General features: G+C 36.1%; 2 protein-coding genes and 1 long non-coding RNA gene across 3 annotated transcripts in view; all 3 read left to right on the forward strand.

The window, feature by feature from the left end:
• The window catches only part of LOC113168494 (interaptin-like), a 59261-nt gene extending 43989 nt beyond the window's left edge, over positions 1-15272 (forward strand). The window contains exons 15-26 of the mRNA XM_033326582.1: positions 5911-6015; positions 7262-7354; positions 7768-7857; positions 8491-8565; positions 9852-9914; positions 10125-10211; positions 10542-10625; positions 11734-11799; positions 12118-12201; positions 12712-12786; positions 13255-13367; positions 14281-15272. Coding sequence (XP_033182473.1) covers positions 5911-6015; positions 7262-7354; positions 7768-7857; positions 8491-8565; positions 9852-9914; positions 10125-10211; positions 10542-10625; positions 11734-11799; positions 12118-12201; positions 12712-12786; positions 13255-13367; positions 14281-14383 — 1038 coding nt within the window. The 3' untranslated portion in view covers positions 14384-15272. The remainder of the gene's footprint in view (positions 1-5910; positions 6016-7261; positions 7355-7767; positions 7858-8490; positions 8566-9851; positions 9915-10124; positions 10212-10541; positions 10626-11733; positions 11800-12117; positions 12202-12711; positions 12787-13254; positions 13368-14280) is intronic.
• The window catches only part of LOC113168332 (trichohyalin-like), a 287283-nt gene that overhangs the window by 236415 nt on the left and 23921 nt on the right, over positions 1-26947 (forward strand). The window lies entirely within an intron of this gene.
• LOC113168585 lies at positions 17195-18810 on the forward strand. Its single transcript, XR_004463442.1, has 3 exons — positions 17195-17279; positions 17926-18267; positions 18673-18810. It is a non-coding gene; the product is annotated as an uncharacterized LOC113168585 (long non-coding RNA).

Here is a 26947-nt window from a genome sequence, read left to right on the forward strand (position 1 = left end):
TTTATAGATCAACACATAATGAACCAGGTACATCGCCCTCCATATTTTTATGGATAGAATTTCTGGGCGTATCCAGGGGCTGGAGGGAGTCTGGTTCGGCGACCACAGGATTTCATCCCCACTTTTTTGTGTTGTCCTGTAGGCTTTATCAGGCCAGGACCTTCAGCCTGCATTTGGGCAGCTTGTAGTTCCTAGCTTTCACCTTTTGTCAATCTACTATGGGTCACAGAAAAGATAAGTTCCCGGATACAAGTGGCTAAAATGAGTTTAATCTGCAGGGTGGCTGCACCCTTAGAGATAAGGTAGGGAGCTCGTTCACCAGGGAGGAGCTTGCAGTAGAGTTGTTGCTCCTCCACAAAGAGAGAAGTCAGCCGAGGTGGCTTTAGCATCTGTTTTGGATGCTCCCGGGACACCTCCCTGGGTAGGCATTCTGGACATTTTCCCACAGGAGGATCCAGAACTCACTGGAGAGACTCTGTCTCTCGGCTGGGCTGAGAAATGTCTCGTCATTCCCCCGTAAGTGGGAATATTGTGGGTGTCTGGGGTAATCAGTACAATCAAATTGATTATAGATCTGTTCCAGTCACTTCTATTGGTACAAGAGAGACTGGTGCAGAGGAATGTAAAAATCTATAAAAGTCTCCCACCCACTTCTGCCCCCTGTCAATTTTGCATGTGGGGTAAATAGATCCAAGGAGGTTGCCTTCACTTACTCTCCATATGCTACTAGAGCACCTCAAAAACAGAGACATCTATATCCAGATGTTTTCAGCCTCTTCGCTCACCTCTGTACTTGGATTAGTGACTTACTTACAAATCAACATCTTCTTCAGTCCCACACTCAGGTCTTGCTTCCCACAGGGCTGCTGTTTCACTTCAAAAAGTGCAGAGCTTACCCCCATGTCATTTGTAGATATAGAGACTACACGGAAACAGTGGACAGCTTCAAATTCCTGAATCCAGATTTCCGATAATCATTCCTGGTCCAATGAAATCACAGCTGCTATTAAAAAATAAATAAATACACAACCCTCCACTCTTACTGTTTCCCCAAAAAGTTCTATTCTCACAAGATCATCAAACATTTGTGGAAAGATGGTACACACAACCCTTTTCTTATTCATGTGTGTTTCTTTAAACCCTTTATCAAGACATAAACTACTAAGACTAAGACTAAACCTATTTTTCATTCCCCTTCCAGCCTCTGTGCAGTAAAACAATAAACCCTACAGTGGTAATAAAAGATTTATTTTATCTTCTACACTTCTTTATTGAGGACCGAACAACAGCAGATAAGTAGTCACTGACTGTTGACCCTAAACACTGAGTATGTGAAGTATGTAGAGTGAGTGGGTGTTGCTATGGGAAAGAGGTGTATACAGGCGTCACCAAGCAGGTAGAGCAAGGTTCTCACACCTTGGAGGACAACTTAAAGTCAGAACTAGTTATGCACGTATTTTCTCCTCGTAGTTTCTGTAAATGATCGACAATGCATCAGGTAAGTTGTCTTCATAATATATGTATATATTACATGTTTTATTAATCCTCTATTTTCAAACATATTCTTATCTTAAACCAGACTAGACTAAAAGTCAGACGGCAGACTAAAATGCAGTCTTTGTGCGGTGGTTAAAGGTGGATAACGTTTGATGTTACATATTGAATTTAAAACTGTTAGGTGGTGATAACATCTTTTTTTATTTCTTAACACTTACTTTTACAATAGATTTGTTTCTTTGTGTTTTGCCACAGCAAAAGTGAAAGTAACCTCGAGATAAACAGTATTTTAACTGGCGCAGCACTCTGTGTAGGTGCACTGTTAAAGTGAAAGTATGCTTTGTTGCATTAACATGTTCTGTTGAAGTTTTAGCTATTGAAGGTCTTAAGTCACAGGTTTAGGTCTTAATTAGCACTTTAATTCAAACAGGTCATGAAATAAAAGAAAATTTAAATGTATTTCTTAGACACCATTATTGTTTTACAAATATTAATGTTTTTTTTTCTCTGTTTTTGGAACTGAAAATGATCTGTCAGATGAATCGATTGTCTATTCCACCACAGCTCAGAACCACCAGTGTTCTGGTTGTCCATCTCCTCCTGATACACTTCACCACAGGTAAATTGTTCTTTTACATACTAAATTAAAGCATTTTTATTCATTAAGTAATCACATAATGCAAGTTTCCAATACATGCTTTTGAATTATCATGCAAATATCTGCATTTCCTCAGAATATATTTTATAGCATCTCAGCTGTTCTGTATTATGATACAATATTAAATTTAAATAAATGAATCAATGTTAAATTGTAGAGAATTAATCTGTCACTGGTTGTAAACACCACTGTGACTGGTTGAAGCACAATCTGGTATCTCTGCATCTCAGTACATAGATGTAAACATTAGATTAGATTAAATTATTTGAAGATTATAGATTTTCTAAGTATATAGTTTGTTGTCCCAGCTCTCAGCACTGTGTTATAACAAGCTCCTGCCATGTCTGATTCTGTCAATCTGTACAGTAACTGTCATCATAGCTAAAGATGATATGTGTAGTTTTATTGCTGTGACTGATGGTGACTGCGATGGCTCATTAATGACAGATTAGTTTTTATATAAGGTGTAACACTAACTTAAGAGCGAGATAATGCCAGTGCAGTGCATAATAATTTTATACACGGATCTTCTACTTTCAGGTCAGTCTAAGTTAATTGGTTCATCTCAGCCAATAGTGGCAACTGTTGGCGATGACATCATTTTACCATGTCATCTTGAACCTGCTGTGGACGTTGCTGCCAAGACGTTGGAGTGGACGAGGTCTGACCTGGAGCCCAGATTTGTTTTTGTGTGGCGTGCTGGTCAGGACTTTGTAACTATAAAAAATCCATCCTACAAAGGAAGAACATCTTTGTTCACTGATGAACTGAAACATGGAAACATTTCACTAAAACTATCTGAAGTAAAACCTGCTGATGAGGGGAAATACAGATGCTACGTTCCAGATAACAATGAAGAATCTTTTGTTGAACTGGTTGTTGGTAGGTAGATTTTTTTTTAGATATGTATAGTGGGAATAAATAGTGCAGTTTAATTATTTCTGGTTCAAAACATAACCAAACATTATCTTATATGTTTTTACTGCAAACAACCATTAAACTTGCAGGGTGATGACAGAAAAAGTAAATGAAACTATTTTCTTGAATACCTGGTTGAACCAGCTTTGGCAACCATAACTTCAAGTATGCACTTCCTGGAGCTGCGGTTTAGACTTGCACAACACTCAGGTGAAATTTTTGCCTGTTCTTCCTTACAGTTGGTCGTTCCATCATTTTACTTCTGCACTGTGACACAGGATCCTTTTGCGATGGCCAGTTAGAGCTCTGACCTCAGCCTAACAGAGATTCTATGCAATGAGCTGAGGGTAGCCATTCATACCTGACTATGAATTAATCTAAACTACAGCAGTTCATCAAGGAAGAATTGTCCCAAAATTCTCCTGAGCATTCAAAATGTCTAAACAACTACTACAGGAAGTTCATAGTTGAGGTTATTACTGACACAGCTGGTTCAACTAGTAATTAAAAAAAAATGTTACACTTACTTCTTCCAACATCACTCAGTATGTTTAATGGATGAAAGATGAAAAAAATTATGACTGACTGTGCTGTTGAAATTTATGACTTAAGTTATTCAAGATAATCAAGATATTGCGAATTTTATTTTTTTAAGTACATTTATTTACTATTTTTTCTAGTGAATGTTTATTTGTACATCTTTCTTAATTGTAAATTTAGTGTTTCTACTGTATTACTGGCTGTTGAACCTCTTTGTTTTTCCTCAGCATCAGCTGCTGCTGCTTCACCTGTCATCACTTTAGAAAGGATAGACAGAGATGAAGAAGGAGTGATTTTACAGTGTGAGTCTAAAGGCTGGTATCCAGAGCCTGAGCTGTTGTGGCTGGACGCTGAGGGAAAGATCCTCTCTGCTGGACCTACAGAGACAGTCAGAGGTCCTGATGACCTCTATACTGTCAGCAGCAGAGTGACTGTGGAGAAGAGACACAGCAACAACATCATCTGTAGAGTCCAACAGAGCAACATCAACCAGATCAGAGAGACACAGATACATATCTCGGGTAAAAAAAAAATATATTAAAAATTAAGATGTGATTACTGTTTTAGTTTCAAATAGCCGAATTCAAGTTGTATTTATTGTTTATGGTAATGTCTGTTCTGACATTTCAGATGATTTCTGTAAGGTCCAGTCCATCTCTCCTCTCACAGCTGGTTTTGCTGTTATTGTGGTTATTTGCATTATTTTGCTGCTTTTACTCGTCTTTGTTGTGTGGAAAAGGAAACTAAATAAAACAAGTAAGTCACATAACATCATGTACAATAGTAACTGCGTAACTGAAAAGGAAATTTTATTTCACCCAAATGTCAGCGTCAATGACATCAATATAAAATGTGTCAAATTACCAGAAAGTTTTATTTATTTACTTTAAGATGATGACCTCATTTTAAACTAAAAATGTCTAATGATGAGCCTTTTTTTTTCTTTGACTTTATATCTGCTTTTTTACTTTCACAATTCCAACAGATGATAAAGAAATGAACAAACCCCTCAAAAGTCTGAAACCTGAAGAACAAGGAGAGGGAGTGCATCTGATGACAAATGAAACAGTAATTGAGGGTTTGGACAATGGACAAGAGGTAATGAAAACCAAACTAAATGTAAGCACAGGAGGGGGGGAAAGAAATTAAATGTATAAGAAAATGAATTAAGAAGACAACAAGAGCAGCTGCAGACATAGATTCTAACAGAAGCAAAAAAAAAAAGGGATTTTGTGGTCAAATCAGATTGTGAAAAGTTTAGATAATGAACATGTTTCTTTTAATTTCTCTTTTTCTACTTAGATTGCTCCAGCTGGTTGCTCCTCCTTTCTGGTAAGAGAGAGTGTTAAATTAAAATTCATAAACTCAGTAGTTTCCTGAAACAGAAACTAGATGTTCATCAAAGTAAACTGCACAAGCCAAACTTCCACAAACTGTGCAGTTCTGAACAACACCTCTCAGTCCTCCAGGTGAGGTTACCTGGAAGCTGAGTCTTATCAGTCGGGTTTCATCAACCAACATTAGTGGAATCAACCAACTTTCCTCAGACTTAACAAACTACTTGGATGAGTCGTGGCGCGTTCATCACACTGTATGTTCAGTCACATTCACTGAAAGGAAACTAATCTGGTTTCTAATCTCTGTCTCAGGGTAAATTACTGACAGTTTCCAGACAGAAGTTTGATGAGGAGAAGAAGAAGAGAGAAGAAGCTGAGAAAGAAGTTCAGACTCTGAATGAGGAGCTGAAAAACACAAAAGAGCAGGTTCATATTTAAATATTTATTTTTCACATTAATTATCCTGCAGACACCCTCTTCTTTGTTTTCAGTGTCCCTTCATATCTGTATTGTTTTCATGTTTGGTTGAGTGGTAAATTACATGTATAATTATCTGTCCTCTAAAACCTCAACAGATACAGTAATGGATAAAAATTATGGCAGTGACAAAAGTTTGTGCTTTTCTGATTCAGATGTTTTAGAATAAAACAGGTCAGAAGATACAGAACATATAAAATTATCATAGACTGAACATAGTGGAAATAGATTTAAAACATCTGATGAAATTAATATATAAGTAACATCTTTCTTTGTTTCTTTTGAACTTTTACTATTTAGTTTAATGCTATTCTCTGTACTCTGAGTTGATTGTTAATGAAACAAATGTTAATACAGACAAACTGGATTCTGGTCATTAACACATTTTCCTCCACATCAGTGACTTGAATGTTAGTTTGAAGTCATTGACCTTAATAAGAGAACAGGTCTCTCATCTTGTCTTTGTCTTCTCTCTGCACTCAGGTGAATCAACTAAAGACTGAAGTTCAGAAGCACAAAGAGGAGAAACAGAGGAGTGAGGATCAGAGACAGCAGCAGGAAAAGGAGCTGGAGACCAAAAAACAAGAGGTTTGTCTTTGGTTTTAATGTTAAAGACCTAATTTACTGTATGATAGTACCAGACCTATAACAAACACAAACCACATGAACAGTGGAAATATTTTCCTTTCAACTACAAATTGACATACTAAATCAGAAGTTAATAATCTCATTGAAAATTAGATTGAAAATGAAACAATATCACATATATTGTTTGTTAAAATGAGAGTGTGTTAAAATTAAATTAATTAACTCAGTAGTTCCCTGAAATAAAAAGTAGATGTTCATCAAAGTAAATTCCTCATGACAAACTTCCACAAATTGTGCAGTTCTGAACAACACTGAACAGACTGTAAGATAGATAGATAGATAGATAGATAGATAGATAGATAGATAGATAGATAGATAGATAGATAGATACTTTTATTGATCCCCAAGGGGAAATTTTGGTGTTGCAGCAGCCATTACACAGAAAAACATTTGAACGTTAAGTAACATAATCTACACAACAATATACAAAACACAGTACAAGAATAACACAGAGAATAGACAGTAATAACAACAAAACACACTGTAGGACTTGAATGTAAAGTGACTTAGTTACACATTGTTAAACCATCAGCATGGACACTGACTCTCTGTCAGGGAATCATTGTACAGGCTGATGGCTGTTGGCACAAATGACTTCTTGTACATTTCCTTGTCACAGCGGAGCTGGAGAAGTCTCTGACTAAAACTGCTCCACTGTTTGACAAGTAGGCTGTGGAGAGGATGTGAGCTGTTATCCGTGATGCTCAGCACTTCTAGACACAATGTAGATGTAGATTCTCAGTCCTCCAGGTGAGGTTACCTGGAAGCTGAATCTTATCAGTCGGGTTTCATCAACCAACATTAGTGGAATCCTACCAACTTTCCTCAGACTCACAAACTACTTGGATGAGTGGTGAAACATGTTGAAGTAACAAGAAAGAAGTCCAGCTGCTGGGACTCAACTTCCAGATGTAGATCCCAGTGTTTTCTTTAGAGTCACTGCAGTGGGACAGTGACTGAGAATGAAGTGTGATCTTATTGAGGGTAATCTGGTTAAAGGTCAGTTTGATTTGGATTGAACTGCAGAGTTTGAACACAGGAGGAGCTGAGTGTTTCCAACTGGAACCAACAAACAAGAAATGCTACAAATCACATGATACAATATGTTTGTGGTGTGTTCATCACACTGTATGTTCAGTCACATTCACTGAAAGGAAATTCATCTGGTTTCTAATCTCTGTCTCAGGGTAACTTACTGACAGCTATCAAGTTGAAGTTAAAGGGTGACAAGCCGGGGAGAGCAGAAACTGAGAAAGAAGTTCAGATCACAAACGAGCAGGTTAATATTTGTAATTTTTTTTTTCTCCACATTCATTTACTTGTGTCTTTGTTTCTTGTTCCTCCTTTAAATCTTCATTTTTGTTGTCTACTCTACATTTATACAGTATTTTTACATGTATATAAATGTATTATCTATAAGTCATCTAAAACCTTGTACAACAGTCATAGTCATGGCTGAAGTTTTATAAACTTTCCCATTTTTTTATGCTTGTTTTTTTTAGATTTCTTTCACATGGTTCTGTGGTTTGTTGAAGATTCTAAGCATTTTAAAAATTTCAAAGAATTTAAAAATCAGCATTAATCAAATGATGAAGGAGCTTCATGTTCAAAGTGTTAGTGTTAGTTTGAAGTCATCGACCTTAATAAGAGAACAGGTCTCTCATCTTCTCTTTGTCTTCTCTCTGCTCTCAGGTGAATCCACTGATGACTGATAATCAAGAGCAGAGGAGTGAGGATCAAAGACAGCAGCTGGAAAAGGAGCTGGAGTTTAAGATTAAAGAGGTTCATGTTCTTTCATTGATTTACTGCAAAGACAAATTTCTTGTTGTAGGAAAAAAGGACAAGCTTCAAAACGATTCAATTCAATACCATTCAGTTTTATTTGTATCACCAATTCACAACAGAAGTTATCTCAAGGCACTTTACAGAGTAACTAGACATAGAGGATAACAGGTAGTGGACACAAGTGTCACTATTAATCGAAGAAGAAAAAAGTATTAATTTTCTCATAATTATATTTCAGTCAGCATGAAATTAAAGTACATATGTTTCATAATAAACAGAACTGCTGTCAAAATATTATCAAATGAACATCACTTTGATTGACTTTAGATAGTGGTTTGTTTTCAATCTGAATGATTAAAACAAATATTTGTGTTTAGGATTGATCTCTGGTTTCACCGGAACACAGATAAAAACAAACGTATCAGTTCTGCTGGTTTTTGTCAGATCAAACAATTCAGAGGTTCAGACTGAGTTTCTCTCAGTGTCAATGTGACACAACACTGATCAGTTTTTTATTGCTACTGAAAACACATAAATAGACAAATTGAAATGAGAAGTCAGACAGACTAAACACTGTGTGAACATCTCCTTGATGAAATGTTTTGTCTCTTTATTATTTCTACCTCCCAGTTAAAAGATCAGGTTGAAGCTGAGGAGAAGAAGAGGAAGGACATTGAGGACAAAATGGAGGAATTGAAGAAAAAGGTTCATGTTTTCACTCAAACATACTGTTCAGCTGTTTATTTGTTGTACCTGGACAGCACAAACATGGTAACATGGAAGACTTTACATTACAGTCATTTAGCAGACGCTTTTATCCAAAGCAACTTACAAGTCATTACAAGTTACAAGGGTAGGCAGGGCAGCGTGAGGAGGTCTTGCCTAAGGACCCCTACTGGAGGTAGCCATAGCTGGGATTTGAATCCCAGTCTCCCACATGGGAGGCGGTGATGTTACCACTACACTAACCAGACTTACTGTTACTATTGAAGTGATACAGATGGTAGATGATGATCAATGTATTATTCTACTGTCTGCTCATATTTTAGTTACTCTGTAATTTGAGAAAACAAAAGGAAAATAATCTGATCAAAGATCAGTGTTTACTGGTGAAGGGAATGGCAGGTGTCCAAGAGTCAGTTTGAGATTCACTATATTTATTAAAATGCACTATCCAGACCTTTGTTCCAAAGTATAAACAGAAAATACCCCGTACTTATTGAAATATACTAAAACCTAAAACTAGAAATACAATTTGTGTCACTAATCTGATAATAAGTATGTTATGTGTTGATTTAGTTTCTGTTCTGAATAAAATCAGAACAGAAACATAATTGCAATTGTTACCAGATGTTTGGTCCCTGGCTTCATCCATTTTAATATATTTACAGTATAAATTCTTGTTATGTTTCTGCTAAATTTATAATTATTTTGTAGAACATTGAGCACAGCTTATGTGTACCGAGACAGTCATTATTGAGATTCAGAATGGCCCTGCAGAGAACTTTGTACGTTTAATTAAAAAGACGAAGAGAGCGAAGAGAGTAGAAGTCATGACATGACAAAGCTGCTTCTGTAACTTAACTGTTTCTTCTGTCTTTAAAAAAAACATGAAGTGCGATCCTGGAATCAACATTTAATGAAACAAATCTCACGAACAATTACGATTAAATTTAACCTAAACTTAGAACCAATCAGTAATGAGAATTCAGACTAAAAAGAATAAACGTTGTTACATCATTTTTTCAGTCTTTGATAAAACCTGCTGGTCAACAGTGATTAGAGCAGAGATATCTGGAAAGTAAGTAAAGCAGTGGCAGGAGAGGACCAGGGTTGGCTTTCTCTGATATTAAGTCATATTTAATAGTAGTAACTTGAGGTGTATTATAAAATATATAATTTAACTGAGGAAGTGCAATACTAGACAAGTAAAAAAAAGTCCTATATTAATGTTTCTGAAAAGTATTTTTTTTTTCTCTTCTTTCCCCCAGAGTAAGAAGCAAAACAAAAAGGAAGCTGATACCTTGAAGATTAAACTGGAGCAGATCACAGAGGTTTATTTTTTACCCAAATCAGTTATAGTCATTTTGTCTTCCACGTGTGAGACTGGGCTTGATAATAATAATTATTATTATTGTAAGTCAGTAAATTAGTGACTTAAGCCATAAACACAGATAAAAATCAACTGATCACCTGAGTTTCTTATATCAGTGAACTCAGAATAAACTCTGATTTAACTTCTCTTCATCTTTTCTACCTCTCAGTTGAAAGAGAAGCTCCAGACTGAGGAGAAGAAGATGAAGGACAAAGTGGAACCCTTTAAGAAACAGCTGGAAGACATTGAGAAAAAGGTTAATTTTTTTAACTCAAATAATTTTGTCTACATCTTAATTAAACCAAATCTGCATTTTAGCTGTTTGTTTTATTGTAGTGCCTGGATAGTTGTAGGTACCATGAAACAAGATGTCATATTGTTGACTTACTGTTATTAGGGGACATTTTCTCAGTCATCCAGGTGAAGTTGAGTCATCTGGACTTTGTGCTATTTAGATCAAAATGTTTCAGTACGTATCAAGTCAGACTGAAGAAGCTAGTTGTTATTGAAAGGTGAGAGATGAGACTGTGAGGAAACTAGCTCAGTACTTTACTGTATTGTCTTTCTTCATCTCTCCTACCTCCAGTTTGAAGATTTGGTTAATGCTGAGGAAAAGAGGAAGAAGGAAGTCGAGGCCTTGAAGAAACAGCTGGAGATCAAAATCACAGAGGTTCCTCATTTCACTTTAAATAATTATCTGAGCAGTCATTTCCTTTTTATCTTCTGCATGAAATGGTGAGTTTATGAGAACAAGATACAATAGTCGAGAGAAAATTTAAACAAAACAACAGTTTATCAAACGTGTCACTGTTACACAAAGAAGACATCAGGAGGCTCAGACTCCATTGCCAGAGACCACAAAGAGGCTAGAATGGATTTAAATGAATCACAATAAACATACAAGTGGTAGTGTAAACAGTCTCTGTCGGGCACCAGCAGGAAGGTGAGGACATTGGTCAATGGCAGGTGATAGAACAGAGAGTAATAGAACTGCGGAGGGAATCCAAAAGCCCGAGGTGGTGTAGTGTTGGTGAACTTGAAGTGGTAGATGCCAGAGAGAGGTGGACTTGATGTCACGGTCAAGATGGCCGAAGAGTTGGAGAGCATATGGAGTGGTAGATGGTGTGAACTGGGGTATGTGGCTGCTATCTGGAGGTTCTGGGGAAGCAAGGATAGTTCTGGCAGCAGCACAAAGTGGCATAGCCCAACTTGTAACACAGATCCTGCTGATTACAAAATCCACAATCCAAAAACAGGATGATAAATATAGTCCGAGGTCATGCACAGGGAGAGCCAACACAAAGACAGAGCATGGTAATGAGGAGGGCAATGGAAGCAGGAACAGGTTCAGTTCAGAGAAGAGGAAGAAGGCGAGGAAGGGAATAGATCAGGAGGAGAAACACTCACAGTACCGGAGGTCCAGACAGAAGCAGGACAAAGGGAGTTCAGGTCCGAGAGGGAAAATCACGCAGAGTTTACAGTTTCGTCACAGGTAGGCAGTCTTAAAGTAATAGCTGGATAGTTGGTCTCTCAATGAGACAAATGAGACTATCTGGCAATGTAGGAGATAAACAGACATGCTTATAAATGGAGGGAGAAACAGCTACAAACAGCATGTTTCTAATATTTTTGTTGATTATATATATAATAAATAATCAACATGTACCCTTAAATTGGCCTTTTCTGCTTTGTACCTCATTTGTAAGTCACTTCGATAAAATGAGACTAAATACTGTGTCTACATCTATTGAAAATTATTATTTTTTTCTTCAACACAGCTCCAGAATGAGAAGAAGAGCAAGAAGGATGTTGAGATTAAGCAGCTGGGGAAGACAATCATAGAGGTTAATTTTTTCTGCCTAGATATTTTCTGTCTTCTACCTTCAAGACTGATTTATTAATGAAACCAAAGCAAACGAGACCTTGAAAGAACATTACAGAAACGTACCTCAATTGTTAATGGCAAACGAAGAACAAATAAATCTATTATTTCTCCGGTGTTTATATCTTCAAATTATGTTTCAAACTATATGGACTAAATGCAGCATCAGGTACGTTTGTGGAAATATACTGGTTCGGGTTAAATGTAAATAATCAAAGCAAATTATAGTGTGTCTACTTGATAAAATGTATTGTCTGTATTCAATTTGTTTTTCTCCCAGTTGAAAGAGAAGCTCCAGCCTGATGACAAAAGGATGGAGAAAGTGAAGACATTGATGAAACAGCTGGATGAAATTTGCAAAAAGGTTAATTAAATCATCTCCAATGTATTTAAACTAAACTTTCAGTTTAGCTGTTTGTTCTATTTGTGCAACTAAGCAGTACAGTAAAACAAGACACTATAAAAGGGACTGTTATTGAAGGGACACAGAAAAAAGATGGGAAACAACTCAATTCTTTATTCTACAGTCTGCACATATTGTAGTACCTCTATTGTAGTTACTTTTCATTATCCGTCCACAGATACATACATAGACTGTTATCTGAATAGTCAGCTTCTGTAACTCCAACCTGCCATTCAGCATCTTCTTCTGAAAAAACAAAAAACAAAACAAAAAAAAAAAAACATCACGTGTGTTCCTGGAATTTACTTTTCATCAAATAAAATAGCATCATTGCAGCAGTTCCACTGTTTCACTACCAATCAGAACTGAGAAATCAAAATTTGTGTTTGTGTAAATCTTTTTAGATAAAACAACGTGAGTCTCTCTTTTTCATTTTCTTACCTTCTTCTTACCTCCCTTGTGTACATGTAGCTCCCAGCTGAGGAACAGAATAAGATGAAGGACACTGGGACCTTGATGACTGAGTTGGAGAAGAAGAACACAGAGGTTCATCTTTTCACCCACATAATTTGTTTATTGATTATTTTTTTAGCTCCTAAGGAAAACATTGATTTTTGATGAGACGAATACTTGTCCTTGTTTTTCAAAATCTACTAAAATGCTTACTTTGAAGTATTTATTTTAGTTTAGACACTTGAGACTGATTCTATGTTGATTCTATGTAAAACCTTAAAAACAAATAAGAAAACCTTGAATTCAGTCCTGTTTTTAATGGGGAGCTTGAGGAAATCATTCAAAGAGAGGAAATACATCAATGTAAAAATATTGATCAAATGAATACAATCTTTTACTAAAGAGTTTACTAGTTTCTCAAAATTCTAAACTGACACCAAGATTTCTGATATGAACACACTGGTTATATTCCAGAAGTCCTAAGTGGCCAGTCACAGTAAAAGGACAGAAACTGGGTCTGATTAGTCTATAACAAAAGCAAATAGTGTGTGGTGTCTGCAGGTGGAGCCTCAGGAGCTGAATGACATCAGCCAGACCGGCCAAAGCTCAGTCTCTGTGGCTGATCCAAACACAGTCAACCAACAAGCAACAAACCCAGTTGGGATACCCTCAGTGTGAGTAGATGAATACTGTATGAGTACTACATCAGCACAGTACAGTAAAGTTTTCTATGTACTTGGAACCACTCCATATTTGACTTTACATTATTTCATTATTTATTTCACAGCAGTAAGACTAACACTTAGGCTAAGTGATTATTTTATTATTAGTATTGTATTTAGAAGATCAGTAAAATGATTCATCTGTTCATTTGTATTTTCTTGTTCAAAAAAGTGACAAGTCTTTGTTTAGGTTTGTGTTGTCTAGTGCTAAAATCATTTGTCCACAGTTATTATTTTTCTATTTAAATAGCACAGGGTCCTGCATATTAAAATCCAGACTGTAAAGCAGTCAGAATCTAATTAAGTAGTTAAGGAGTCAGTCCTAAAGTTCAGTATGTTGACTTCAAATGGCAAATTTGTTTGTGCTGATTTACTTATAAAGGTCACAGGACAGACTATCTTATTAGGGTTATTATAACATAACATTATTACAACATAAAATAAACTACATGTGTGAAGCACATTCACAGTAAAAAGTCAGCAGGACTGTTGCTGTTTTTAATTGCTGTATTTTAATACAAACCAGAGAAACTTGTTTAGACAGTTTACCACCAATTCTGAAATTAATTATTTCCTACACTAACTAAACACATAGGTGTAACTTATCAGCTAAATATTTCCATCTTCTCATTTTACATCACAGGTACAATTCACATATTTCAAAATCGCCCCAAAACATCCTTGTTGGTCTCCAACAAATTGTTAAGCATACAGTTTGCTGTATATATTTAGCTTACCTTGTACCTTACTTGTAAGGGACTTTCGATAAAATTATTGAATGTAATGTACAGTATAGTAAACGTTTAGGACTCTCACTTGTAGGTCAAAAGACTGTAAATAATTTATGTATGATAATTTCCAACAGGATGTCAACCCAGAATCCAACAGTCAACAACACAATGAAAAAGGACACTCTGGAAACACAGCCAGTTCATTGCCATCCTGATGAACAGAAGAACAATGTTTGAACTCTGTTCTCAGCTCAGTGGAATTTATGTAAAAACTAAACAATAACTGTACTTTATTCTCAGCACTAATATTACACTAACTAATACCAATTAGTCCTGAACAACAAATGACCATGAAGAAAGTTTCTGCATACAAGACTAATGGTGAACTGCAAAATGGTAACTGTACCATAATCCTACAAATCTGGTAACAAGTGGTGGACTGAACATCAGACACAATTGACATCTTCTCTGCAGAAACCAAACATGATCATTTGTAGACACAAAAAAATCTCTAAATGAGCTGAATCTCATCAGTGCAGATTAATATTCAACATCATAATGTTGATTTCTTTTTGTCATGTTGAATATGTTAAATATGTTGTATAACGTGGTTAATGCAGTGTTGTATAGGCTAGTTTGTATTATTAATAATAAATATGACATACTTTATTAATCCCCTTGGAGAAACAGTCATTGGACAGCATCTTGCCCATGGACACCTCAGCATGTAGTCAGGAGGAACCAGGAGTCGAACCCCCAACCATGTGGTTTGTAGACAATTGCTTCACCACCCGAGCTACCGTTTCCCTAAATTTATCTGTATGTCATTACTTTAATTGTTGTAATGTTTCCTTTTTTACTAGAAATCTGTTTTTCTTTGAAACATCTTAGTCTGGAATCTCTAATATTTAACTCTGGGTAAGTTTAAGAAAATAATAAAAGATGGTTTACTAGTTAAAGTTTTGTGAAATAAATTTTATTTCATAATCTACTGAATGATTTGTTTTGTGGTAGCTGATAACAATTGTATTCACTCACTTTGCAGAAGGATTGACATTGATTTAAAGGCGCGAGTCAGTACTCTTCTGAAATGGATGTGAAATGTCAAATAACCAATGAACATAAAGAGAAAACAGCAAAACAAAAGACAACAAAACCCAATTCAGTTAGTTGCATTGCAGTATGTGAATGTCCTACAATAAAGTGAGAAGTTCCTTCTCACTGACAAAACCACAACAACAGGAGCTCTGAGCCATCTTAGAAACACATTTCATCATTTTAGACAGGATTCACACTATGCAGGGAAAATTATACTGGAGTGACGTGTGTCAGTAAATACAACTGTACTTCAATATTGTTCTTAATAATGTTTTTCTTTATCTTTTTGATAAAACATGAAGTAACACAACATATATATTTGAAAGTCATTCATATTTCCTCAGACAATTTATTTAATATTTCTTGGTAATATTTCCTATTCAAAAACTTTTTTACACTTTTCACAGTGGTGGATTTAGCTTTTTCAGAACCCTAGGACGTTGATTTTTCTTTATTTATCTTAGAAAGCTATCTTTCTTCATTTTTCGTTTACATTTAACAATTTTTAGATCTGTGTTCAGGATTTTTAGAAAAAAAAAATCATCCTTTACCTGAACTGGTCCTCTCTGCATTATTTAGACACTACTCTGTCTGTTATCTCTAACACTATTAATACTGTTGATATCGTGAGCAGTGGCTTCTTGCTGCTCTTTAACAACTGAAAAAAGCTGTTGTCAGACACAATGAAGAAGGTTTTTGAGAACAGCTTTGGCAGTGTACCCCGTGTGAGAGGCTAAATATGCTAAAGAGAAGAGGCAATACAGTATGCAGGCCGTGGAGTCTGGCGGCTGTTTAAAAGATAAAGGTGCAAGGAAGGAAAACCAAAGAGTCTAATGTAAATTACAAAATATACTAAATTAAAGTTTAAACTATGTATTATAAGCACAAACAATATCTGAACAAAACAGTTAAGACATAAGATCTGCCACCCGGTTAAGGTTAATTATGTTAATTTCTGTTAAATACAGTTGAAAACTAACACAGAGCTGGATACCAAATAGCCAAATGTCAATTTTGAGTAAAATATCAGCTCAGCAATTTAAAGCAGTGTATCCACTCAAAGAATTTTAATTCATCTTTTTTCAAGGGAGTTCTGAATTGAATTGACTGCGCAGAAATGGGAGGTTTGAATGGCATAAATCAGTGAGTGTGTTCTGGTTGTAGAGAACAAGTGGGTGTTACTAGTAGAGGAAGAACAACTTTCAAATGTTTCAAGTGAGATGGCAAAGAGTGTTCATACCTGTCACTTTGACGATGAATTAACTGGTTTTCTGTTTAGATTAGAAAACAGATGCATTATAATATCATTAGAAAGCACTTATTTTTAATTTGAATAGTTTTTGCCAGAACAAAACTGGAAAAAGAAAGTTATATTTTTAATAGTCATGATATCTAATGTTTTTATTAAACATAAAGAGTGACAATAGAAAATGCAAGTGAAAGTATTATTTTATTAACTGGTTGAACCACTTGAGCAGCAATCATTTTTAGCAAGCACTTCCTGTAGCTATGGATTAAACCTGCACAATATTCAGGACAAGAGAATCCTACAGGATAATGTCAGAGTGGCTGAAACTCAGAAATCACTGGGTGACACGCCATGAAAATAAGCTTAAATACAGAAGTTAATCTGCTACAGAATAACGTCCGAGACATAAACTGTGCAATACAACTGTACCATGGTGCTACTGTGTGTATGATGAGTGTATCTTTTTATTCTTATTCTATTATTTTTATTTTTCTGTAATTTTTCTTAGACTTTCTTAAATTGTTGCCGTGCAATGCATATTTTCTGCTGCTGTAACATTGAAATTTCCCCACTGAGGGATGAATAAATGTTTTGTATCTTATCTTATCTTATCAAATCCATGGAGTGGCCCAATCCTGTTTTTTTCAGTGGACAATTTTGTTTATCTCGATTCTAATCCAAAAATACATCTGCTTTATTTCCAGAACTCCTGTCTTCTGTTCCTTCGATCTCCACTCAGACCTCTCATAGTTTTGGTTTTCTATCTTCTCCTACGCTCCTGTAGAGGTAACTTACACAAATACAATATCTTGAAATGTCACAATTAGAAGATATTTACAAAACTATCATTGTTATTCTATTTATAACTCAAAGAAAAAGACATTTCAGTTATCTAAACACTTCTGACAAGAAAGTGTTTTCAAGTTAATTTGTTCTCTGAGTAGTTACTGTCATCACAAAGTGTCAAATCATGTTTAGCTCTGTGTCATCAGGTGGATGAAAACTCTGTGCTTAAATCACATACTAAACATTTGAGACCTCAACCAGGTTCAGAATATAAGAAAGATCCAGAAATCAGAGTGAGAATAATGATCCAGGTCAGAATCACAAGAGCAAGGCAACAGGTCCGAAACCTCAGTCTGAAGTCCAAAGTCCTGTCAGAGGGGTAGAGTCTGGAGGGCTGCGGACCTGCTTATAAAGGGACAAAGAGAAACATGCAATTGATTTCTGCTGATTAGTGATTAGGCAAAAACAGGAGGAGACAATCAATGCATGTATGGGCAGGACAGGAAGCCAGACTGGAGACCAAGACACATAGAAACTGTCTCATTATGACTCATAAGAACATCTTATGTTAATGTATTCTGTTTTAGAGTTAAAAAAACATAACTTTATTCTACAAGAATTAATAAAAACCTGTATTACTTTACAGGTGAACCTGAGTTAATTGGTCAAACTCAACCAATAGGGGTGAGAGTTGTTGACATCGTCACGTTGCCATGTCATCTTGAACCTGTGATGGATACAGTTATGATGACTCTGGAGTGGTCGAGGTCTGATCTGAGCTATGTAAGTGTGTATGCGTGGCGTTCTGGTGAGGAGTATGCTAGAACAAAACATCCATCGTACACAGGAAGAACATCACTGTTCACTGATGAACTGAAACATGGAAACATTTCACTGAAACTCTCTGAAGTGAAATTGTCTGATAAAGGAACGTACAAATGCTTCATTCCTAAACTCAGCAAACAAACTTTAGTTGAACTTGTTGTTGGTAAGTGGACAAACTGTTTCTAGTATGTGTGTATTTTAGTATCAACAGTTTCTGTTACTGATGTTAGGAGCTGAACTTTATAATAACTGTCTAACATCAGTGTCAGTGTTATAGCTTTATTAATGCTCTAATGTCACTGTGATTATCCAGCTGTTGCCTCAGTCTCTAGACGTTTTACCAGTTATTTACAGTTAAAAAAATATGACCAGTGTTTTTCATGGTTAAAAACATTTCTTCTTATTGGCAAAATACTTAATACAGCTCTAGAGATTTGCAGATTTATGTTGGTGGATTTTAAGATATTGTATTACACACATTTTTAAGTTTGAAAATATTGTAAAGTATTGATGTTTTTGTTTTTTTTTTTGTTTTTTTACTGATGTTCTTGTTTTACCTTTTGCTCAGCACCAGATGCTGCTGCTTCACCTATTATTAGTTTAACAGGTATTGATGGAGATAAGGGTGGAGTGGTTTTACAGTGTGAGTCTAAAGGCTGGTATCCAGAGCCTGAGCTGTTGTGGCTGGACGCTGAGGGAAAGATCCTCTCTGCTGGACCTACAGAGACAGTCAGAGGTCCTGATGACCTCTATACTGTCAGCAGCAGAGTGACTATGGAGAAGAGACACAGCAACAACATCACCTGTAGAGTCCAACAGAGAAACATCAACCAGATCAGAGAGACACAGATACATGTTCCAGGTACAAATTGTGATTAGATTACAGTTTTAGTATTAAATAAACTTTCACTTTAAAGGGAAATTTAATGTGTGTTTTCTCATTTCAGATGATTTCTTTAAGGTCCAGTCCTCCTCCTCTCTTCTCAAACATTTCCATTTACATTTAGTCATTTAGCAGACGCTTTTATCCAAAGCGACTTACAAGTGAGGAACAAGGCAAGCAAACAAAATCTAAGTCAAGAAGAAACAACATTAAAGCAAAGTGCTATCGAAAAAGTGTTTTCTGTTTCAAGAGATGTGAGAATAAAAGGGTAGAATTTTTTTTTTTTTTTTTTTTTTTTTTAAGTGCAAAGGAAGATGCGGAAGAGTTCTGTTTTCAGCAGTTTTTTAAAGATTGCAAGTGAGGTGGCTGAGCGTGCAGAGATAGGCAGCTCATTCCACCATCGTGGGATCACTGAGCTGAACAGTTTTCCTTGTTGTCGACTGTGTGGTGCTGGTACCACCAGACGACGTTCCGTGGTTGAGCGCAGTGGACGGGAGGGGATGTAGACCTGAACGATTGAATTGAGATAAGATGGAGCTGTGGAGTTAACCACTCTGTAGGCAAGGGACAGAGCTTTGAACCTGATCCTTGCAGCCACAGGAAGCCAGTGCAAAGATCTGAAGAGCGGTGTGACATGAGACCTTTTAGGTTGATTAAAAATGAGGCGTGCTGCCGCATTTTGGATCATCTGGAGGGGTTTGGTCGTGGATGCCGGTAAACCCATCAGTAGTGCATTGCAGTAATCCAGGCGAGATAAGATCAACGCCTGTACAATGTGTTGGGTCGTGTACTCCGTCAGATAGGGTCTGATCTTTCTGATATTGTGGAGGGCAAATCTACACGACCTAGCGACTGTGGCGATGTGATCTGTGAAGGTCAGCTGGTCGTCAATGATGACCCCCAGGTTTCTGGCTGACTTAGTAGGGGATATCACCGCAGATCCAATGTTAATGCTGATGTTGTGTTGAGTTGAAGGTCTGGCAGGGAAGACTAGAAGTTCAGTTTTGGGTATGTTGAGTTGAAGGTGTCTTTTTCTCATCCAGGCAGAGATGTCAGAGAGACAGGTAGAGATGCGAGATGAGACAGTTGAGTCATCCGGCGGAAAAGACAGGAAGAGCTGTGTGTCATCTGCATAGCAGTGATAAGAAAAGCCATGAGAATGGATGATAGAGCCTAGAGAAGAAGTATAGATTGAAAAAAGAAGAGGACCAAGGACCGAGCCCTGCGGTACACCGGTGGAGAGGTTATGAGAGTCAGAGACACGCCCCTGCCAGGATACCTTAAAGGTTCGTTCGGACAAGTATGACCGAAGCCAGGCTAGAGCTGATCCAGAGATGCCCAGGTCTGAGAGTGTAGTCATAAGGATCTGATGGTTTATAGTGTCCAAGGCTGCAGATAGATCTAATAGAATAAGGACAGAAGAGTTACCTGCAGCTTTTGCCACCCGTAGGGATTCCACAACAGTCAGAAGTGCCGTCTCTGTGGAGTGCCCACTCTTGAAGCCAGACTGATTGACATCAAGGAGGTTATTCCGGGAAAGAAAGTCAGAGAGTTGATTGAAGGCTGCACGTTCCAGAGTCTTGGCCAGGAATGAAAGAAGAGAGACCGGTCTGTAGTTCTCCACAAGGGAGGGATCCAGAGAAGGCTTCTTCAACAGTGGATTTATCTGGGCCTGCTTGAATGAGGTGGGAAAGGTGCCTGTTGTGAGAGAGGTGTTGATGATCTGTGTAATGGCTGGTATTAGTGTTGGTGCGATAGCTTGAAGAAGAGTAGAGGGGATCGGATCCAGAGAGCAGGTGGTCGGGCGATTGGAGAGGAGGAGTGTGGATACATCGTCCTCTGACAGTAAAGCTGGTTTTGATGTTAGTGTGGCTGTCTGCATCATTTTGCTGATGTCAAGTATCTATTTATTTATTTATTTTTATCAGTATTTTTTTCTACAAATAAATGTTTGTCATTCTTTATTTATTGTGCTTTAACTTTAAAGCAGCATTGTTAACATTTAACAATTTCAACAGATAATAAAGAAATGAAGAATCACTCTAACACTCAGAAAGCCCAATATAAGTTTTTACTGAAGAACAAAGGGAGAAAGAGCTGCTGATGACACTGAGCGAGACATGAAAACCAAACATGTAAGTACAGAAGGAGGAGATTTCTTTCAGGAGAGGTAAAAATTACACCAAAAGGAATTAGGAAGACGACCAAAAATGCTGCAGACACATATTATGACAGTACAAATCTTAAAAATACAGAACAAACAACCACAAATTGGGACTTGAAGAGTCTGATTTACTGAAACCAACATGAGCCACTGCACTCTTTATCAACTAAAAATCAAATCCTCTGTTACATTCATCATGAACATAACAGCTGCAATATTTAGATTTAATGTTTATTGTTCAGAAATCCAGACCTGATGCATGTCATCAATACCATTTTATTCTAGCTTAAATGTTTGAAGCAATATTACTGAATACACAGTATGTAATGTACTAAACATTGTGTGACAGAAACAAGTAATTAGCACAATTATAAAACTCCACAATGAACCATTGGGGTCAATTTTAGATGGATAATAAATTGCATTGCATTATTTCATGATTCTCTTAATTTCTCTCTTTCTACTCAGTTGGAAAAAAGTCAAGCTGCTCCAGCTAGGTCCTCCTCAATTCTGGTAAGAGAATAAAAATCATAAAGCTATTAGTTTCTTGAAATAGAAACTACATGTTCATCAAAGTAAACTCCACAAGACAAACTTCCACAAACTGTGCAGCTCTGAACAACACTGAACATACTGTTGAGTCCCAGCTGCTGGGACTCAACTTGCAGATGTAGATCCCAGTGTTTTCTTTCGAGTCACTGGAGTGAGACAGTGACTGAGAATGAAGTGTGATCTTATTGAGGGTAATCTGGTTAAAGGTCAATTTGATTTGGATTGAACTGCAGAGTTTGAACACAGGAGGAGCTGAGTGTTTCCAACTGGAACAAACAAACAAGAATTGCTGAATATCAGATGATACAATATGTTTATGGTGTGTTCATCACACTGTATGTTCAGTCACATTCACTGAAAGGAAACTCATCTGGTTTCTAATCTCTGTCTCAGGATAAGTTGCCAACAGTTTCCAGGAAGAAGTTTGATGAGGAGAAAGAGAGGAGAGAAGAAGCTGAGAAAGAAGTTCAGACTCTGGAAGAGCAGCTTAAAACCACAGAAGACTTATACTACTATAAACTTATATTAGTTTAATGTTCTTCTTTGTACTTTGAAGTGAAAAACTTTCAAACTCTGAGGCTCATGAATGAAAACTGTAACAAACACACAGGTGAAGGAAACTTAACAATGGTTTAAATGGGTTGAACAAAAATACACTTTAAATCCATGATGACTTCAACATTTGCTCCTTTTCTTACATTAGTATGTTAAAGACCATCTACCATAATACACTGTAAGATGTCCTGTAAAGATAGTTTGAAACGTCCTCATGTATCATCACTGATAGAAACTCTTTATTCAGTTGATTATGAATGAAACAAATGTTAATACAGAAAAACTGGATTCTGTGTTGATCATTAACACATTTTCCTCCACATCAGTGACTTTAGTTCAGAATCAGCAGAAATCAGATGATGAAGGAGCTTCATGTTCAAAGTGTTAGTGTTAGTTTGAAGTCATTGACCTTAATAAGAGAACAGGTCTCTCATCTTGTCTTTGTCTTCTCTCTGCTCTCAGGTGAATCAACTAAAGACTGAAGTTCAGAAGCTCAAAGAGGAGAAACAGAGGAGTGAGGATCAGAGACAGCAGCTGGAAAAGGAGCCGGAGACCAAGAAACGAGAGGTTCATGATTTACTAAGAGTTTAGGTTCTTCTTACTCTTTGTCTTTAGTTTTATATCTTAAATAACTCCAAGACGTCAAGTTCTATGATGTGAAGAACTTTTGACACATGGATTTTCATTATGTTGTTGCCAAATGCAGAGACAGCAGCTGGAAAAGGAGCTGGAGACCAACAAACCAGAGGTTTGTCTTTAGTTTGATGATGTTTTATTTGATATTAACAACAGATATAACAATTATAACAATAAACATAAATGTATAACAACCACATGTTAATGTACAAGTTATGTAAATGCCAATAAGTAATAAAAAATTATTACTAAAAATTATTACTTTTTCAAATGAATAAACTTATTGTCTCTGATAAAACCTGCTGATCCGCAGTGAGTAGTCTGAAGTTTCCAAATCACTTTTTCAGTCAGACCCATACATGTTATTGTTCATAGCAGAATGACATTACAGTATGTTTAGTGTGTCAGATAAAGTGTAATGTTATGATTTATATGTACTGTATATGTTCAGGGTTAAAGAATAAGTTTAGAAATCTAACTTCTTCTTTCAGTACTGCAGCGACACTTGCTGAGTGGTAAAAGAGTAAACAGGCCATAAAGTGGGTGAAGGACCAGGGTTGTCTTTCTCTGATTTATACATATATTTGACGTGTATGTCAAGCTTAAAATTCTGTTGAACAGGAAAAACAAAAGAACAACTTTTTCCATTACGGGTGAATAAAAAAGTCTCATGTTGCAATTTTCTGTTACAATGTTGAATGATGAAAATGTTAAAACGTTTTATATTTCCGCAAAGTTTAGTTTTTAATGTAAAAATAAACTTTTAACTGCTCATCTATAATATATATTTAAAGTCTCATCATTCAGGACATTTTACTTTTAACAGAACTTACCTTTATTGTTTCTATTCATCTCTCCTACATCCCAGTTTTACAAACAGCTCCAGGCTGAGGGAACGAGGAGGGAGGAGGCTGAGACCTTGAGGAATCAAAGAGGTTCATCTTTTCACACAAATCAGTTTCTGTATCTCTCTATAAATTTTTATCTTCTATGTTTACTGAAACACAAACACATCAAAACCAGACAGAACATAACAGAGATTGGACACGAGTGTCAGTTTTAAACAGAGAAGAAAAAAATATATAAATTTCCATATAATCACATTTCAATCTGTTGGGATTATGTTTAGAGTCAAAGTGTTTTTTAAATGAATATCACTTTGGGAAACATTAGGAAAAGATTGTGCTTTGTGTTAAATGAATGAATGACAGTGTTGAATAGTTTCACCAGAACACAGAGAACAACTGACTTCTCAGTTCTGCTGGTTTCTGTCAGATCGAATCCTTCAAAGGTTCAGACTGAATTTCTCTCAGTGTTAATGTGACACAAAACCAATCTTTTTTTATTATTATTGTTGCTACTGAAAAAACACAAACAGGCAATCAGACCAATAGGAAAAGAGAAGTCAGACAGACTAAACACTTTGTGAACATCTACTTGATCAAAGGTTTTGTCTCTTCATCATTTCTACCTCCCACTTGAAAGATCAAGTTGAAGCTGAGGAGAAGAAGAGGAAGGACATTGAGGACAAAATGGAGGAATTGAGGCAAAAGGTTCATGTTTTCACTCAAATCATCTCAAACACTTAAACCAAATTTACAGTTCAGCTGTTTGTTCTAATGTTGTACCTGGACAGCCACAGAACAAGATGTCATATAGGTGACTTACTGTTAGTTAAGGTACAGAATATAGATGATATTGTGCAGGAAATAACTCAATGCTTTATTCTACAGTCTGCTCATATTGAAGTTACTCTGTAATTACAAGGAACGGGAGAAAAACAATCTGATCAAAAATCTGTGTTTACTAGTGAAGGGAATGTTCTGTTATTGAGACCAAGAAATATGAGATGAATACAGAACATAACAGAGACTGGGCTTAATAATTATTCATTAAAGTCAGTAAAGTAGTGACCTAAGTGAAAAACACAGATAGAAATCAACTGATTAGCTCAGCTTCTTATATCAGTGGACTCAGAATAAACACTGACTGAGCCTTAGCTTATGTTACATGAACAGTACCTGATTTTAATTACACCTTCCAACCAATAGAAAATGAGAAGTCAGACAGACTAATCACTGTGTAAACATCTACTTGATCAACTGTTTTGTCTCTTAATCTTTTCTACCTCCCAGTTGAAAAAGCAGCTCCAGACTGAGGAGAAGAAAATTAAAGATAAAAGCAGCTTCAAGACATTTTTTTAACTCAAATCATTTTGTCTACATTGTAATTAAATCAAATCTATAGTTTAGCTGTTCTAACGTTGTACATGGACAATACAAACTAAAACATACTTATGGGTGACATAGAACAAGATGTCATATAGGTTACTTACTGTTATTGAAGGTACAGGGGATAAATTATATTATGGGGAAATTAATTATATTCTTATATTAAAGTTACTCTTAATAGTAAGTACAAGGAACAAGATAAAAACAATCCGATCAAAGAACAGTGTTTACTAGTGAAGGGAATGGCAGGTGTCTGACTGTCTTTTTGAAATTCACTTTTTTCATCTCTACGTTTGGAGAAAATTTGAGATGAGAATTCAGCCAGAATAAATGATATTACATCATTGTGAAAAAATGTGTTGTTTCTCATAAAGCCTGCTGATCAACACTAAGTAGAGCAGAAATATCTAGCGGCAGGAGAGGAATAGGCTTAATTTTGTCTGATCTAAAGTAACTTTTAAACTTAGTATCTGAGTAATTTAAAGGTGTATTATGAAACATATCATTTCACTGGGGAAGTGAAAAACAAGTTTCAGTCTCATTAAGTTTTATGAAGCAACGTTGAATAGTAAAAATGCTAAAATGTGTTTTTTTTTTTTTATTCTTTCCTCCAGAGTAGGAAGTTGAACAAGAAGGAAGCTGAGAACTTGAAGAAAGAAGTGGATCAGAAAATCAAAGAGGTTCACCCAAATCAGTTTTTTGTATATAAAGATATTTTTGTTTCCTACCCGTGAGACTGATTTGTTACTGAAACCAAGAAATATGACATTGAAACAGAACATAACAAAGACTGGACTTAGTAGTTATTGATTAAGGTCAGTAAAGTAGTGAGTTGACTGATATACACAGAAAAAAATCAACTAATCAGCTCAGTTTTATGTTACATGGACAGTACATGATTTTAATTCCACCTTCCAACTGATAGAAAATGAGAAGTCAGACAGACTAAACACTGTGTAAACATCTACTCGATCAAATGTTTTGTTTCTCTTCATTTTTTCTACCTCCCATGCGAAAAAGCAGCTCTGGGCTGAGGAGAAGAAGATTTTTTTACTCAAATAATTTTGTCTACAGATTAAGTCAACCAAATTTACAGTTTGGCTGTTTGTTCTAATGTTGTACCTGGACAATACTAATTCATACACACTTGTGGGTACCATGGAACAAGATGTCATATAGGTGAATTACTGTTGTTGAAGGATCTGTGAAGATTCTCAGTCATCCAGGTGAAGTTGAGTCATCTGGACTGTTTTTGTTAGGTCAAAATGTTTCACTACTTATCAAGTCAGACTGAAGAACCTAGTTGTTATTGAAGGGCGACAGATGAGAGATGAGACTGTGAAGAAACCAGCTCAGTAATTTACTGTATTGTCTTCATCTCTCCTACATCCCAGTTTAAACATCTGGTCCAGGCTGAGGAACAGAGGAAGAAGGAGGTCGAGAACTTGAAGAACCAGCTGGAGAAAAAAATGACAGAGGTTCATCTTTTGATTCAAATTAGTTATCTAAACAGTTATTTTCTTTTTATCTTCTCCATTAAATAATGAAGTGATGAGAACAAGACACAGTCAAGACAGCATATTTACACTAAACTACACTTTATTAAACTGGACTTAAGTATCACTGCTACACATATAGGAAGTTAAAGCTTTGTCAATGTTGATTAAGCCATGATGTCACCAAACTACTGTTCTGTTATATTTGGGGCATCATTAAGTTAAGTTTTTTTATGTTGAAAATAAACTTCTAACCACTCAAATATCAGATTTAGCGATTAAAATCATAACATTCAGATATTTTTACTCATGTTTTACTGACTTAC

The sequence above is a fragment of the Anabas testudineus genome, chromosome 18 (genome assembly GCF_900324465.2).
Source record: "Anabas testudineus chromosome 18, fAnaTes1.2, whole genome shotgun sequence".
In the NCBI taxonomy this organism is placed as follows: Eukaryota; Metazoa; Chordata; class Actinopteri; order Anabantiformes; family Anabantidae; genus Anabas; species Anabas testudineus.